This window comes from Pantherophis guttatus, chromosome 2 (assembly GCF_059756535.1).
Source record: "Pantherophis guttatus breed Tessera chromosome 2, ASM5975653v1, whole genome shotgun sequence".
NCBI classification, from domain to species: Eukaryota; Metazoa; Chordata; class Lepidosauria; order Squamata; family Colubridae; genus Pantherophis; species Pantherophis guttatus.
In genome coordinates this window covers 289,444,555-289,461,887 of record NC_142064.1, presented here as the reverse complement: position 1 = coordinate 289,461,887, position 17,333 = coordinate 289,444,555, and the positions used below count along the sequence as shown (strand labels likewise).

Sequence of the window (17,333 nt, the reverse complement as noted above, 5' to 3'; positions counted from 1 at the left end):
CTGCGGAGCATTCAGGGCAGCTGTTCTTGAGGGAAGAGAGTTCAAATCCTCCAGAGAAATTTTTCTCCATCTCCACAGACGGTTCCAGGACAGGAAAAAGAGGAAAATGGAGAAAGAAATTGAGAGGGCCATTTCCTCCTACTCCGAAGCCCATCATCCCTGCCCTCTCCCTTCCCCTCAGACGCGCTCCTCTTTCCCGCCCTTTCTACAATCCTGGCACTTTGCCCCTAATCCACCAGGGGGAGCTCTCTGCTAAAAGAAGGTAGGGTCATGCGCTTCCCCATTGGTCCGCTGGATGGCGAATGTCACAGCTGCTTTTCCATAGGAGGCTGGGAAGGAAATGACATCACAAACACTTGCCGCTCTAGGACTCCGCACTCGCTCTCCTTAACCCCTGGGGCTCCACAGGAGGCGGAGAGGCTACGGGAGAGTCTGGCGGGGGAAGATCCAGACGTTCCCCGGGTGAGTTGGGGGCTCTTCCCGGGCAAAGGGAGGCAGAGGAGGGAGAGACCCGCGCCCAGCCTTCCTCCGGCTTCCACCCCGGGTCCCATGCTCCCCAGCCGCCCTCTCCATGCAGGGGGATCCTTCCCGCCCCCTGTCTGAGGAAGAGCCCGAGTGGGGGGAGGGGAGGGTCGGCCTTGCGGAGGCCCAGCAGGAGCGGAGGAGGCAGGATTCGCACCAGGCTCCCTGTCTCCGGAGGGGGAGAGAAGCGGGGCGGCCTCTCCAGCTGCCTCCTTCCCGGCCCTGCTCGGGGGCACCTCAGTCCTGCGCTGGGATGAGCCTCTTGGGGCTCCGGGGAGGTTGGGGGAAGGTCGCTCAGTGGCTGAATTCCACTTTCTAATTCTTAATATTTGTTTTTTCTTCCCATCTCAGATACAGAAACTGGAAGCCATTTGTGGTCTTTGCAAGGCAAACTTTCCTCTTGGGGGAAGAAGAAAAAGAGCGGAATCCCTTGCAGGGATCAGTCCTGCAGCCCCAGAAATGGTCCCGTGAAGGAAAAGGCATCTGGAGACCCACCAGAGTCCTTGGAGCCATTTGCAGTTGCTCTGCAGGACAGAGAAAGGATGGAGGCACAACCTTTTGCAAAGGAGGGAAGCGGAAAAGGCCCTTCAGCTGCTCAGCCTGGGAAGGGGGGGAAGCTCTGGACAAGGACTGGGCAGGAGATCCTGGAGGAGGAAACCATCCTCCCTTCAGAAGTTCATCCCTGGACCTCCATCCAATACCGGGAGGCTGAGGGTCCCCGAGGACTTTGCAGCCGACTCCATGGCTTTTGCAGGCGATGGCTGAGACCAGAAAAGCACACCAAAGCCCAGATGCTGGACCTGGTAGTTCTGGAGCAGTTCCTGGCTCTTCTGCCCCCAGAGGTGGAGAGCTGGGTGCGGGAGTATGGAGCAGAGACCAGCTCCCAGGCGGTGGCCCTGGTGGAAGGCTTCCTCCTGAGCCAGTTGGAGGAGCAGAAGGAGCAGGCTGAGTTGCAGGTAAGAGTTCAAGACAGAATAGAGAATCTGTTTGAATATTTCACCCCTCCTTCCCAAACTTCTCTGACATTCATAATATGTGGCAATGTCCCACCTATTCTTGTAGGACATTGTTCCATTGTTTCCTCACTCAACCACATAGATGGATATTGGGGGCTTTGAGGTTGTGTTCCGAATATAGGAATCCACTTTACGTCATCTGATGTACATTAATTCTGCTTCTTCCTTCCTCCTATTGGAAGTGCTGCACTGTGGAGATCAGAGATCCTGAGGGAAAGAAGAACCCATCAGTTCCCCCCCAGGAGCTATTTTTCAGGAGGATCCCTTGGGAGGATCAAAGTCAGGACACCTCAGGAGGTAACTGAAGATCCTCTGATTACCCATCTGTCTTACCTTCGCTCTCTCTTCTTTTCTATACAATACCTTCTCCTATTTATACTTCTCCACACTAATTGCATCTACAGATAATTGCCCAGCGACTCTCTTTAGGTGAGCCGCCTCCTCCTGGGGAAGGAGGAGATTGAGGTCTACCTGAAGGGGCATGCTGAGGTATTTGTGGTTTTTCGCTCGACTTTGTTCCCAGTTGGATGCCGGCATGGTTGCTGGTCTGGTGGAAGCCTCTGAGGCAGGTTCTTGCTCTGATATCTGGGAACGGTTTGACCCTGTTGCTCCTGAGGAAGTGGACAGGATCCTAGGGAGTATGGGTGGGTGCAAGCACCTGTGTTTTAGACCCAGCCCTGTCTGGCTTGGGAAAGCTTCCCGGGAGATGACAGGTGGGTGGACGCTGGCAGTCATTAATGCTTCCCTACAGGAGGGGGCAGTGCCCCAGCATTTTAAGGAGGCTGTGGTCCACCCTCTTCTTAAGAAGCCATCCCTGGATCCCACCCTTTTGAATAATTTCCTACCTGTCTCCAATCTTAACTTTTTGGGGAAGGTTGTTGAGAAGGTGGTTACACACTCTCAGAAACGTATTAATTTCTAACGGATTGCAAAGAAACACTATCACCAACCTAATCCAAAGGGAGACACCCCCCCAAGAACCAAGACACAGAACAGGACAACGACATCGACCTCCTCCCTTACATCAAAGGCACCCCAGATAAAATCAGCAAAATCCTCCACAAACATAATATCAAGGCGACCTTCTGCACTGACCAAAAAATAGCCAACATCTTAAGAAACCCCAAAGACAAGATCCAGCTAGAAAACCAAGGAGTCTATGAAATACCATGCAAAATCTGCTCAGCCACATACATTGGACAAACGAATAGGAGAATAAATGCACGCATTGCAGAACACAAAAATGCAGTCAGAAAAGAAGAAACAACTTCATCCATTTTCCAGTACCTTAAAGCAACAGGACATGAAATTGATTTTGAAGGAACCAAATTAATCCCCAAAACTGAACATTTCAACAAGAGAATAATTATGGAAGCCATTGAAATAGAAAAACATCCCCACAACATGAATAAATGTGACGATACCTCCCACCTACCAGACATCTGGAAACTAGCCCTTGTCAACAAACGAGTCCCAGCACCCATAGTCAAAAAAATTTACACCCCAGAATACACCCCACTCCCCAGACCTCCAGCCAAATCACTTTCCAGCCAGCCAAAAAGATGAAGCCACGCCACCTGGTGGAGAAAAACCGACCATACACTCAAAGCCAAGCCAATAGACACAGACTGGGACTCCCAACCAATCAGAACGAAGAGGTGGGGCCATCCCAGCAAAGCAGACTACCAGCACCAGATTTGAAATAGTAACGGCAATTGCTGCAGAAGATCCCTTACATAAACCTGATGATGACAGATGGGATTCTGCTGAAACGTTGCCAAAGTACTCTCAATCTTACACGGAAGAAGATCCGAATACACCAAGACTTAGGACAGGGATGGTAGGCACGCTGGTGCGCTTATGCACTCGCCTTAGAGATCTCTTAGGAATGGAGTGAGGTTTACAGTAGATGGTCTAAGGTTAAAGTTTTGGAGTTTAGGGGAAGAAATCACAGAGTACGGTAGTGCATTCCAGGCATTAGTGACTCTTTTACTGAAGTCATATTTTCTGCAATCAAGTTTAGCGCAGTTTACCATAACTTTGTATCTATTGTGTGCTCGTATATTGTTGTGGTTGAAGCTGAAGGAGTCATTGACAGGTAGGACCCCTGCCAGTCAAGATTCAGGCCTGGATTTGGGACAGAATCGTCATTGGTCGCGCTTTTGTATGATCTCTGGTGAGAGCGGGATGTGAGTGGCGTATCCATCCTTGCTCTATTTGACCTCTCGGTGGCTTTCGATACCATCGACCATGGTATTCTCCTGGGACGGCTTCGCGGGATGGGAGTGGGAGGCCTTGTGCTATCCAGCCTCACTTCCTTCCTCTGCAGCCATTCTCAGTCAGTGTTGATAGGAGGGGATAGATCCAGCCCTCATGCACTGCTTTGCGGGGTTCTTCAGGGCTCGGTACTCTCTGCTCCTGTTCAACATTTATATGAAACTGCTTTGTGAGATCATCTGCTAGCTTGGACTGAGATATCACCAATATGATGATGATACTGAGCTGTATGTCTTGGCCCGTGGTGGATTAAGCAATGCTGTGTCCTCCCTCTCGCAGTGCCTGGAGGCTGTTAGGGACTGGATGGGGAGCAAATGGGTTTAAACTAAAGCCTGCTAAGACAGAGTGGCTCTGGGTTTGGGGTTCATTGGCCAGGGGAGAATTGCCACTTCTGGTCTTGGATGGGGTGGCCACTACCCCAAACACACCCTGTGCGTAATCTGTGGGTTCTCCTGGACATAGAACCCCTATTGAGCCTTGGTGGCGCAGCAGACTAATGGGCTATTAAGTAACACCAGCTGCCTGCAATTACTGCAAGTTCAAATCTCACCAGGCTCAAGGTTGACTCACCCTTCCATCTTTTCGAGGTAGGTAAAATGAGGACCTGGATTGGGGGGGCAATAAGGTGACTTTGTATAAAAAAGAACACCGTTTGGGGGGGGGCTGAAAGCCCTACTAAGCAGGTATATACAAAAGTATAAAGGCTATTGCTTAATGCATTGTAAGCCGCCCTGAATCTCCGGAGAAGGGTGGCATATAAATCGAACCAATAAACAATAAATAAATAAACCCCTGCTCGAAAAGCAGGTTGTGGTCGTGTGCAGGAGGGCCTTTGCGTAACTATGGGTTGTGCGCCAGAAACAGCCCTTCCTGGACCGACAATCCCTACTCACAGTCACTCATACCCTAATCTTGACTATTGCAACGTGCTCTACATGGGGCTGTCCTTGACGAGCATGTGGAAGCTCCAGTTGGTGCGAAATGCAGCGGCCCGCATGGTTTTCTGTGGACCCCGGTGTGCACAAGTATCATTTCTCCTGCAGGAGCTGCATTGGCTGCCAATTTCTTTCCTGGTGCAATTCAAGGTGTTGGTTGTCACCTACAAAGCCCTCCATGGCTTGGGACCAGGTTATCTGAGGGACCATCTCTTACTAGTTACATCTGCCCAACCCACCAGAGTGCGAATGCAGGAATATTGCAGGTGCCATCCCCTAGGAAGACACGCCTGGTGAGACCCAGAAGAAGGGTTTTCTCCGTGGCAGCTCCCTCTCTCTGGAACATCATCCACCCCAGAGATGAGGATTAGAATTAGAGATTAGAATGGCCCCCCACAGTAGCACTCTTCCGGAAGGCGCTGAAGACCTGGTTCTGCCAAGGGGCCTGGGAAACCCAGAGTGGGATGGAGCCCATTAAACAGCTCCTGTGAAGTGCTTTTGCCTGGGCAAGGGGTGTGGGTGATTTTATTATTTTAATGTATTATATAATTCTCCTTTTATTAATTTTCTTATTTTAATATGGGTTTATTATTTTTTTGCCGCTTTGAGTCGCTATGTGTGAATACGCGGCATATAAATTGTCTAAAATAAATCAATAAAATAAATATTTTGAAATTATTTATTCCTTACAGAGAAACAAAGAATGAAATTTTCTGGTTTTTATGACGGTGATCAAACAGCGGTTGAACTTCTAAATCAAGTAAGAAAAGGAAAAGTTATTAGACTTGTATTCTCCCTTCAGGAAGTGAAGTGGGTGTACAGAGTTCTCTCTCCTTCTATTCCTCCCCTTGTTTGGACTGGGTTATTTTTGTGTCCTTCCACAACATGGAGAGCAGAATAGCAGGTTGAAGTTGCTGTCAGCCAGCATAGCTTCCTCTGGTTGTCTTGTTCTGCTAGCTGCTCCTCCAAATTTGCCTTTACAAGAAGCACTTCTTTTAACGTCCTTGAAGAATAAACATATTTTTCCAGTGGCAGGAATTGCTAGACCACCTTTCTTTTTGTTTATCAACCTCCTAAAGTACAGATTAATAGAGTTGGAAGGGACCTTGTAGGTCATCTAGTCCAACCTCCTACACCATTTCTAACAAGAGGCAGTCCAGTCTCTTCTTGAAAGCTCCCAGTGATGAAGCTCCCACAACTTCTGAAGGAAACTTCTGATCCATGGGTTCATTGCTTTCACTGTCAGAAAATGTCTCCTTATTTCTAGGTTGAATTTCTCCTTGTTGAGTTTCCATCCATTATTCCTTGACTGGCCTTCAGGTGCTTTGGAAAATAGCTTGACCCCGCTCCTCTCTGTGGCAGCCCCTCAAATATTGGAACACTGCTATCATGTCTCTCCTGGTCCTTCTCTTCACTAGACTAGCCATGCCCAGTTCCTGCAACTGTTCAGTCCCCTCATCATCTTGGTTGCTCTTCTTTGCACTCTTTCTAGACTCTCAAAATCTTTTTTAGATCATGGCAACTTCATATGATCTTGATTCTATCCCTCTCTTAATACAGCCTATGATTCTGTTGATAGTTTTTTGGCAACTGTAGCACACTCCTGGCTCACGTTAAGCGATTGTCCACTAGGACTCCAAGATCCCTGTTCCACTTTCTACTGTAGAGCCAGGCATCACCTATTCTATGGCAGTGCATTTGGTTTTTCTTTCCTAAATGTAGCACATTACATTTCTCACCATTGAAGTTCATTTTGTTAGAAGGTGCCAATCTGTCAATCCTTCTATATCGCGAGCTTATCTTCTGGAGTGTTCGTATTTGGTCTTGTCTGCAAATTTGATGAGTTCCCCTTCTATCCCCTTGTCTAAATCATTGATGATGATGAACAGATCTTGCGAATCCTCCTGTTCTGTTCTTTTTTCCGTGTTCAGGAGAGTCTTGTGTCCTTCGAGGAGGTGGCTGTGTATTTCTCTGAGGAGGAATGGTGTCAGCTGGATCCTGACCAGAAAGCGTTGCATTCGGAAGTCATGCTTGAAAACCATAGGAACGTGGTCTCTCTCGGTAAGAGTTTTCTTCTCCCAAATCGGACAGTTCAAGAAGACAGATTATTGTTACATTTTATTAAAAAATCACTAATCAGATATTGTCTCCTGGGAGGGAAAAGTAAAGTATCTGGTCTTCTCGTACCCCAAGGAAGGAGAGTCAGTGTCTCTTTGCTGAGATGCTTTTGGGGCATTCCTTATCTGTATTTTTCCATTTCTATTTGAACTTATCTGTGGAGGCTGAGAAGAATGAGGTGTGTTTTTATGTGTCCTCTGGAGATCATGTGACAAGAATGTGTTGTCATTTGTCCTCTGAAACCTCCCTAAATTGTGTGGGAACAGAAATTTTACACTCAGGCCATGGAAGAGTATTCTCCCAGTCCAATTCAAGAACAAAGGCCTCATGCAGTGTGACTCAGAGTATCCTAGGATACAGGTGATCCAGAGTTACGACAGTTCACTAAGCAACCATACCAAGTTACAATCTAGCCCTCTCCTAGTCCTGAAATAACGAATGTTACAGCACCACGGCCGTCATTCAGATTTACAAATGACAGCAGAGGCGTTGCAACAACAATCAGCCTACCTGTACCCCCACCCCACCCTGCTCAGATTTACGTTACGAAGACGTAGCGAGCCGGTTCCTTTGCCTGCTCGGGTGCATTTGCAGAAAAAAGAGGCCTAAAGTAGTGAGAGATACACAAGATCAACAGTGGGAAATCTGGCACTATTGATCTCACATGAACTCGAACTACAGTACTTTAGGCCTCTGTTCCCTGCTAACCAAGGCCTGCACGAGATCCAGGGCAAAATGCTTTGGAAACAAAGGGGAGGCCTCTTTCTTTTCAAAGCCTTTTGCCCTGGATCTCGTGCACTCCTCAGTTTGTAGGGAACACAGGACTAAAGTACTACAGTGTGAGATCCTGCAAGATCATTAATGTGAGATTTTGGACTTCTCATCTTGTGTGATCTCGTACTGAAGTAGCTTTAGGCCCATGTTCTCTGCGAACTAAAGCCTGTACCAGATCTGGCCAAAAAGTTTTGCAAGTTGATGAGATTTTGGGGTAGCAAAATAGCCATTCTTGAAGCCTCCCAACCATTCCAATCTCAGTGCAAAGAGCATTTACAAGCCAATGGGAGGCTTCAGGGAAGGGACTTTGCTCCAAAGTCTCATTGTTTGGATAAAGGAACAGGCTGAGCGGGAGTCCTGCCTGCCAGACAGACGCCGTGCAGTAGCTGCTCCAAGGTACACCGGGGAAGAAGGAGCTTTTTTCAAGATGGTTTCAGTTCTCACAGATCTCTGATGAAATTAACCCACCTCAATAAATCTTAAGTTTTCTCCTTATTCCTCTTTGGGTGTTTCCCCTGATTATTCCTTTGCTCAAAACAGACTTTTATTGAGATTTGCAGATATTTAGATAATTGTAAAGAAAGAGATGTTTTCTAGGTATTTTCAAAGCTTTCAGAACTCATAAATATAGAAATCCTGTCTATATCACACCACTGTAATCATGCAAACATAAAACTTAAAGGAATTTTGGAAAAATTCAGAAGGAAATTCATTTGACTTTGTACGGTTTGATCTTTTTCTCTAACCTTTTCATTTCTCTTTTGCTTTGAAGGTAATAATGGTCAGGAGAATCAAGATTCCTGTGAACTGTTCCAAGTGAACAATGCTAAAGATGGAACGGAGAAGTTTGGAATTCGAATGGAACCAGAAACCCATGATAGAAACCAGTCAAATGATTGGAATCAGGAAAGCTCATCTTCCACCGATGCTCCGATGCAAGACTTTCTTGCCCAACAGGAGAAAATAAGGAAAAAATATATTGGGGAAAGTGTGAAGCCAATCAAAGCTAAATTACAAGTAAAAGAACACTATTTAAGCCAAAACAAAGCAGAAAATACTTTAAGGAGATACAGCGGACAAAGTTACAATGGGACATTCATGCCTTCTCTTGGAAATAAGTTCCTTACATCTCAAAAAGTGATAGATACAAAAGAGAAGCCTTACAAATGTTTGGAATGTGGAACATGTTTTAGAACAAGCAGGCAACTTACTTCCCATGAAGGGATTCACACTCGGGAGAAGCTATACAAATGCAGAGAGTCTGGTAACAGGTTCAGAAGACGTAGTAATCTTATTTCCCCAAAAAGGATCCAGGCAGGGGAAAAGCCATTTAAATGCATGGAGTGCAAAAAAACCTTTGCTCGAAGAAGTAGTCTTATTTCCCATAAGAGAATCCACACAGGGGAGAAGCCGTATAAATGCATAGAGTGTGGAAAAACCTTTGCTCAAAGAGGACATCTTATTTCCCATAAGAGGATCCACACAGGGGAAAAGCCATTTAAATGCATGGAATGTGGAAAGACCTTTGCTCACAGCAGTGTCCTAAGAGCACACGAAAGGCTCCACACAGGAGAGAAGCCGTATAAATGTATGGAATGTGGAAAGACCTTTGCTCATAGAAATGGACTTACTATCCACAAAATGATCCACACAGGAGAAAAGCCATTTAAATGCATGGAGTGTGGAAAGACCTTTGCTCAAAGAGGTCATCTTATTCGCCATAAGAGGATCCACACAGGGGAGAAGCCGTATAAATGCATGGAGTGTGGAAAGACCTTTGCTCAAAGAGGTCATCTTATTTCCCATAAGAGGATCCACACAGGGGAAAAGCCATTTAAATGCATGCAGTGTGGGAAAACTTTTCCTTGTAGCAACGAACTTATATTCCATAAAAGGAGACACATGGGAGAGAAACCATATAAATGTATGGAATGTGGAAAGACCTTTTCTCAGAGCAGTGGACTTAGTTGCCACAAAAAGCTCCACACAGGAGAAAAGCCATTTAAATGCATGGAATGTGGAAAGACCTTTGCTCAAACAGGTCATCTTATTTCCCATAAGAGGATTCACACAGGGGAGAAACCGTATAAATGCATTGAATGTGGAAATACCTTTGCTCAAAAAAGTCATCTTATTTTACATAAGGTGATCCACACAGGGGAGAAACCGTATAAATGCATGGAGTGTGGAAAGACCTTTGCTCGAAGAGGTCATCTTATTCGCCATCAAATGAGCCACACAGAAGAGAAGCCATATAAATGCATGGAGTGTGGAAAAACCTTTGCTCAAAGAGGTCATCTTGTTCACCATAAGAGGATCCACACAGGGGAGAAACCGTATAAATGCATGGAGTGTGGAAAGGCCTTTGCTTATAGTAATGGACTTACTAGCCACGAAATTATCCACACAGGGGAAAAGCCATTTAAATGCATGGAGTGTGGAAAAACCTTTGCTCAAAAAGGTAGTCTTATTCGCCATAAGAGGATCCACACAGCGGAGAAACCGTATAAATGCATGGAATGTGAAAAGACCTTTGCTCAAAGAGGTAATCTGATTCGCCATAAGAGGATTCACACAGGGGAGAAACCCTATAACTGCATGGAGTGTGGAAAAATCTTTGCTCGAAGAGGTCATCTTGTTCACCATAGGAGGATACACACAGGGGAGAAGCCCTATAAATGCATGGAGTGTGAAAAGGCCTTTATTCAGAAAGTTAGTCTTACTTCTCATAAAAGGATCCACGCTCAGAAGAAACTGCATAGCAACAGTAATTCCACTTAGACTTATATACCAGTCTATAATGCTTTCTAGCACTCTTTGAGCAGTTTACAAAGTCAGCATATGGTTTTCAGCAATCTGGGTCCTCATTTTACCCACCTCAGAAGGATGAAAGCTGAATCAACCATGACCCTGTCAGAATCAAACTTCTGGCTGTGGGCAATTAGCCTATAGTACTGCATTCTAACCACTGATCCACCACGTCTCTCTAGATTTTGATGTGTATGCATATTGTGCCTTTCTGATCCAAACGAGATAAGGTAGAATCCAAGAAAATGAAATTTAATGTGGAGAAAAGTAAGCTTTTACACCTGGGCAGGAAAAACAGATTACCTGAAACCTGGCTGGAAAATAGTAACTGTGAAGGGTCCTTGGAGTCAGAATGGATGATCAATTAAGTATGAATCACCTGTGTGCGGCAGCAGCCAAAAAAGCGAATAAAATCCTTGGTTGTATAAACAGGCATAGAATCAAAATCACATGAAGTATTATTACTGTTAGGATATGGTGCATGCCTAACAGGTTGGCCAGACAATATATAAGCTAACATGATGAATATATATTCTATGACTTTAAGAGGTACTGCTGAGTCATTGTATCCTGATTAGATAAGCTCTGTAGTAACTGTATTTAAGGAGAGCTTGAATGTAGTCATTGTGGACAAGCCACCATCGTGACCTGTTATCAGCATGAACTTGCTACTATTTATTACCTACTCCTGTTTTGTAATTTCTACTTGATCTCTTACATGGTCTAATGTGATCATGGTTTATTTATTCTGTTTTTAAGAACTATTTATATTGTTCCTGTTTGATCCTTTTACTACAAACTGGTAAGAAGAATTTTGTATCTCTGGACTGATTATGACTGGCTAAGACTTGGATTGATTAAAGACTATGAGATTGTTTTCCACTACAAAGTAAAAACTTTGATAAACCAGTTTATAGGTATTTTATTCATTATTGCTCTCAGCACCGTTTCCATGTGCTCTATGTTCTGCTGGTTGTTAACAGAACAACATTCTTAACAATTACTGCTCCATGTAAGACCACACCTGGAATACCGCATCCTGTTTGGGTCATCACATTGCAAAAAAGATGTTGAAACTTTGGAAAAAGAGCAAAGAAGAGCAGCTAAGCTGATTAAAGGCCAGAAGACTAAAACAAGAACTGTTATAGGAACTGGGCATGGCTAGTCTAGTGAAGAGAAGGACCAGGGGGGACAGGATAGCAGTGTTCCAATATTTAAGGGCCGCCACAGACAGGAGAGGGTCCAAGGCACCTGAAGGCCAGACAAGGAATAATGGATGGAAACTTATCAAGGAGCGATTCTACCCAGAAATAAGGAGAAATTTTCTGACAGAACAATCAACCAATGGAAGAGCTTGCCTTCGGAATTTGTGGGCACTTCATCGCTGGTGGCTTTCAAGAAGAGATTGGACTGCCATTTGTCAGAAGTGGTGTAGGGTCTCCTGCTTGGGCGGGAGGTTGGACTAGAAGACCTCCAAGTTCCCTTCCAGCTCAATCTGATTTTGATTTTGAATCCTCAATCCATCCTGGTGCTTTTTTGCTAAGTATGAGGTTTTAAAAGAAAGATGAGTATCAATGGAGATTAAGGTTATCGTTTGCCCTCAAAGCGATGTGTGGATGCCAATATTTAAGTGGTACATTTCAAGTAACTCCCTCTGATGAGTATTGCCACTAGAGCAGAGTTGCAGGCAGAAATGCAATTAGTCCTGAATCCCTTACTATTGTTTCAGCTTTTCTTCCTTTGCTTACTATTGTCACAGTCTGCTTTTCCACCCTGCTTCACATTATGTAAAACAAGTAACAACTGAGAAAGAAAACCATAAGGAAAAGGGGGTTATAGTGATGCTGAATTAGAAAATGCAACTCATAGGTTGTGTGTCCTAATTTTGTGGTGATCTTTCCTTGCCTTCTCTCATGTTGCCCATCTCTGGACTCACACAATCTTACCAAGATCTTCTTTTAAGTGAAGTCTCCAAAACTGGGCTCAGTATTCCAAATCTCACTAAAACCCTATGTAGAGGGATAGGAGCTCCTTTTTGCTGAGGGTGATACCTCTGGTGATGCATCTCAGAATTTTGTCTGCCTTCCCAGCTGCCTGGCCACACTGCTTACTTATGTTGCAGTTATCATTGTTTCAGTGCCATGGCAACTACTTTCACATAGTTGTGTAAAAGAAGGGAAGAGAAAGCAGTGGTAGGGATATGTGGATGCATATTAAGTTCCCATAGGTAGGCAGCCTGCTGGCCAACCCAGGCAGTCCCTGATTTACAATAATTTATTAAGTAACCATTTGAAGTTCCAATGGCAATAAATGATGGCTCTGACCTACTCCCTCCCTCCCAAATTAGACATACTCCAGGATATGAGAATGAAAACCACTCTGGTGTGCTAACATTGCAAAGGATCAATCAAGAAGGAAGATCTTTGGAAATCAATGGGGACCAAAATAAGATGAAATTAAGAACTACTTCAAAAAATTACTTCAGTCCTTCCTGATGAAACACACAGAAATGCGAATGGGAACTTTCTCTGGGATGTCCAGATACCAAAAATAATCCAGCCTGCCAACAAAGGAGAAAATGTGTAGTGTCTGATTGAATTGAGGGGTCCTTGGTGGTCTCTGAGCTTGATTGTGTTGTTGCAGACCTTTCATTAGCCAAACGAGGGAAGATCCTCAGTGCTCCAACCAACCTCAGAGGGCACCAAGGACCCCTCAATCCAACTAGCGTCCACCGTGTCAAATTAATTACTGTGTCAACCAGGATGAATGCAGAATCAAGGAACCGTTTTAGGTCAAAGACCTCTTAGGATGTGAGGGAATAATCAGAGATGTCAATGAAGACTGCATGCAGAAAGCTTCAGGGTGAACAATTTGCCTTTCAAGCAAAAGGCCAGAATGAACAGAAGGGAAAAAATGCATGGAAAAAATAGATTTTTCAAGCATTAGGACCACGTTCTCTTTTTATGGTGTGTCATAACATTAAGTAACTTAAAATTAACTATCAGTCGTGGAGTTACTTGCTAAAGATGCATAAAATTCTAAATGGAGCCTTCAGCTTTCCTTGTTTTGCTTTTTCATTTTCATTTTCTCTTTCCATTTATGGTCTAATGATATATCCTTGCCTTCAATTCTCCAAGGGCCTTAAGCTTCCTAGTCACATTTCTTGAGGTGAATTTCCTACTCAATCCCTATGTAAAAATGGTTTGCCTCATCATAGTTTAGCTTTCTATTCCTTTTTCAGGATCTTCCTTTTCTTTCATCAGAAGAGACCGGAGGGGTCCCTGCCCTTTCTCCTCCCCCCTTTGCTATGAGGCTGAGGGAAAAGTTTGGGAAGGGCAGCTGCATGTATTGAATTAAATAAATAAAAATAAATAAATTAAAACCATTTTCCTGATTGTGGCCTTCCTGCCTGTGTCCCATCTGCCTCCCCTTCAGGCGGGAGTTCTCAAGAACCGCAAGACACCAGCTGTCTTTCCCACAGAGGCTCCTGGTCCTCCTCTTCTGACCGCCCGGCTGTTTCTGACAGGATTTGGACCAGGGGTAAAATGCTCCTGGGTCGGACCGGATCGCCCAATCCAGTAGTGAGGGCAGCGGGTGGTTCGGGAAATCGGTAGCAAAAATCCCGCCTCCCTCCATGCCCAGCTGAGCCACCTGATCATCAGAGGTTTTTGTTAAAGAATTTTTTCTACAACCTGTTCTGTCGGAAGAAATGCTTTTAAAAGTTTTTTTAAAAAAGCCTCTGATGATCATGCGGCTCAGCTGGCATCATCAGAGGCTTTTAAAAGCATTTTTTTTACAACCTATTTAGCGGAAGAGGTTGTAGAAAAAACTAAAAGTTTTGGGAAAAAAAGTTGGCCACGCCCACACTGAGAGGGTGGTTGGATCTATTTCCCCCTTGGAAACTCTGGGCGTCCTGGCTTTGGACTATGTCCTCTGTTGTGAGGGGACAGGGGACTTGGTCCTGCAAATATGTCTCTGAGATTTCTCCCATCTCTTTGTCTTGTCGTGTCACCCATTATGATTAATGTACTCAGCAGCGGAGCTTCTTGGTCTGCGAGATTCCCCCCTCTCGCAGGCTTGGCCCTCCATTCTATCGAGGGCCTACCTCGATGACGGGCTCTGGAGTCCCGAGAGGTGGCATGCCGCAAAGAGGGGGCTGCGGGGTTTTTTAAAATTGTCCTTGTTTAAACTTTTAAGGGGTTCTGGGAGGGGGGAGGGGGGTGGGATTGGAATTAGGGTTGTGGGTTTGGGGGATAACCCACTAGGGGGACAGTCGGGCTTGGCCAGGACGTTCGGCGGGGGGGGATCCGGAGGGGGTCGAGCTGGTCCAGACTGCGTTTCTACCATCGGTACTGTGTGTGGGAGAGGTAGATATGGCGGGAGCAGGGGGCCATATCATGTTAAGGGAGCACGCACCCGCTGTCTTCAAGCGGTAGAGTGCTCCGGCCCCCAAGGCTCCACCCGTTCTCCAGGTAGTTCAGACCTCCAGGGCCCGGGCCTTCGCCTGATGTTGTGCAACGCCAGGTCTGTAGTAAATAAAGCCCCCCTCATTTGTGATCTTGTTTACGAGGGGGGAGCGGACCTGGCGGGTATTACGGAGACCTGGTTGGGCCCAGAGGGAGGGGTCCCTCTGGTAGAAATGTGCCCACCAGGTTTCCACGCATTCCATCAGCCAAGGTCGCAGGGGAGGGGCGGGGGAGTAGCAGTTATTATTAGAGAAGGCCTTAGGCCGAGGGAGACCACTGTACCTCAGACAGCTGGTTGTGAGTCCCTCCTTGTGAAGTGGGGCCATGGGGTTCAGATGGGCTTGCTGATCACATACCTGGCTCCCTGCCACGTGGCGGCAGCCCTGCCCGAGCTACTCAACGTTATTGCCACGGTGGCGGTTGATACTCCCAGACTTATGGTCATGGGGGATTTCAACCTGCCATCCGTGGGTGAGGCGTCTGAGGTGGCTCGGGAGTTCATGGCTTCCATGACGGCCATGGACCTGACCCAACTAATTCATGGCCCTACGCACACTGGGGGAAACACACTGGACTTGGTTTTTGTCTCTGGACAGTGGTTGAGTGATCTCGAGATAGGGGATATAGTCATCGAGCCCTTGTCATGGTCAGATCACTCGCTCCTTCGCCTTGACCTTCGAACCGCGGCACCCCGCTGCAGGGAGGCGGAACCGGTAAGATGGTACCGCCCCAGGCGCCTGATGGAACCTGATAGGTTCCAGATGGAGCTTGGGCCAATCCCGGAGGTTCTGGCTCACGCCTCATCTGGGGACCTACTGGCCGCCTGGGATAGGGCGGTTGCTGGAGCCCTGGATCGAGTCGTGCCTTTGCGGCCTCTGACCCGGCGCCGATCTCGCCTGGCTCCTTGGTTCACCGAGGAGCTGAGGGAGATGAAGCGCCGGAAAAGACGCCTAGAGAGCTGTTGGAGGGCTAGTCTTTCTGAATCTGACTGAACACTGGTAAGATCTCATATTAGGAATTACCTAGTGGCGATAAAAGCAGCAAAATGTTCTCATTTTGCTGCTCTTATTGCGTCATCAGATAATCGCCCGGCCACCCTGTTTAGGGTGACCCGCTCCCTGCTCCACCAGGAAGCGCGGGAGGACCCCTTGGAGGGAAGAGCCGAGGATTTTGTTCAGTATCTGTATGACAAAATCACTCAGATTCGGGCAGGTCTGGACTCTGACGGGATAGATCCAGAGAGGGTGATGGAGACAGGTCTTGAGACTGTTATCTGGGATGAGTTTGATCCTGTGACCCCAGATGACGTGGACAGGATTCTGGGTAGATTGAATGCGACCACATGTTTGTTGGACCCATGTCCCTCCTGGTTAGTGCTGGCTTCCTGGGAGGTGACGCGAGGCTGGCTCCAGGGGATTATAAATGCTTCATTGAGTGAGGGTGTCTTTCCCGCCGCCTTGAAAGAGGCGGTGGTGAGACCTCTCCTCAAGAAGCCTTCCCTGGACCCGGCAACATTGGCTAATTATCGTCCAGTCTCCAACCTTCGCTTTGTTGCGAAGGTTGTTGAGAGTGTGGTTGCGCGACAGCTACCCCAGTACCTGGATGAAGCGTCGTATCTAGATCCGTTCCAGTCGGGCTTCAGACCTGGGTACAGCACGGAAACGGCATTGGTCGCGTTGGTTGATGATCTCTGGAGGGCTCGGGACAGGGGTTGTTCCTCTGTCCTGATCCTGTTAGACCTCTCAGCGGCTTTTGATACCATCGACCATGGTATCATGCTGCACCGGCTGGAAGGGTTGGGGGTGGGAGGCACCGTTTTACGGTGGTTCTCCTCCTTTCTCTCTGACCGGTCGCAGTCTGTGTTGGCAGGGGGGCAGAGATCGACCCCGAGGCCCCTTATATGTGGGGTGCCGCAGGGATCGGTTCTCTCGCCCCTCCTGTTCAACATTTATGTAAAGCCGTTGGGCAAGATCATCCGTGGTTTCGGGGTGAAGTACCATCTGTACGCTGACGACACTCAGCTGTACATCTCCACCCCGGATCACCCCAACGATGCCCTTGAAGTGATGTCCCAGTGCCTGGAGGCCGTACGGATCTGGATGGGGAGAAACAGGCTCAGACTCAACCCATCGAAGACCGAGTGGCTGTGGTTTCCGACGTCCCAATATAGTCAGCTGGCGCCATCGCTGGCTATTGGGGGCGAATCATTGGCCCCCACGGAAAGGGCTCGTAACTTGGGCGTCCTCCTGGATTCACGGCTGTCTTTAGAAGAGCACTTGACGGCCGTGACCGGGAGGATTTTTCATCTGGTTCGCCTGATTCGCCAGTTACGTCCCTTTCTAGATCGGGACTCGTTACGCACAGTCACTCATGCCCTCGTCACCTCTCGTCTGGACTATTGTAATGCTCTCTACATG

General features: G+C 46.9%; 1 protein-coding gene across 1 annotated transcript; it reads left to right on the top strand.

Moving 5' to 3' along the window:
- The first annotated feature begins 325 nt into the window (after window positions 1-325).
- Window positions 326-11,359, top strand: LOC117658407 (uncharacterized). Its single transcript, XM_087884826.1, has 6 exons — window positions 326-462; window positions 874-1,478; window positions 1,721-1,835; window positions 5,443-5,510; window positions 6,682-6,811; window positions 8,415-11,359. Exons 2-6 carry the CDS (start codon window positions 1,065-1,067, stop codon window positions 10,421-10,423), a joined length of 2,736 nt encoding a protein of 911 aa, XP_087740952.1. The 5' UTR covers window positions 326-462; window positions 874-1,064; the 3' UTR covers window positions 10,424-11,359.
- The last annotated feature ends 5,974 nt before the right edge of the window (window positions 11,360-17,333 follow it).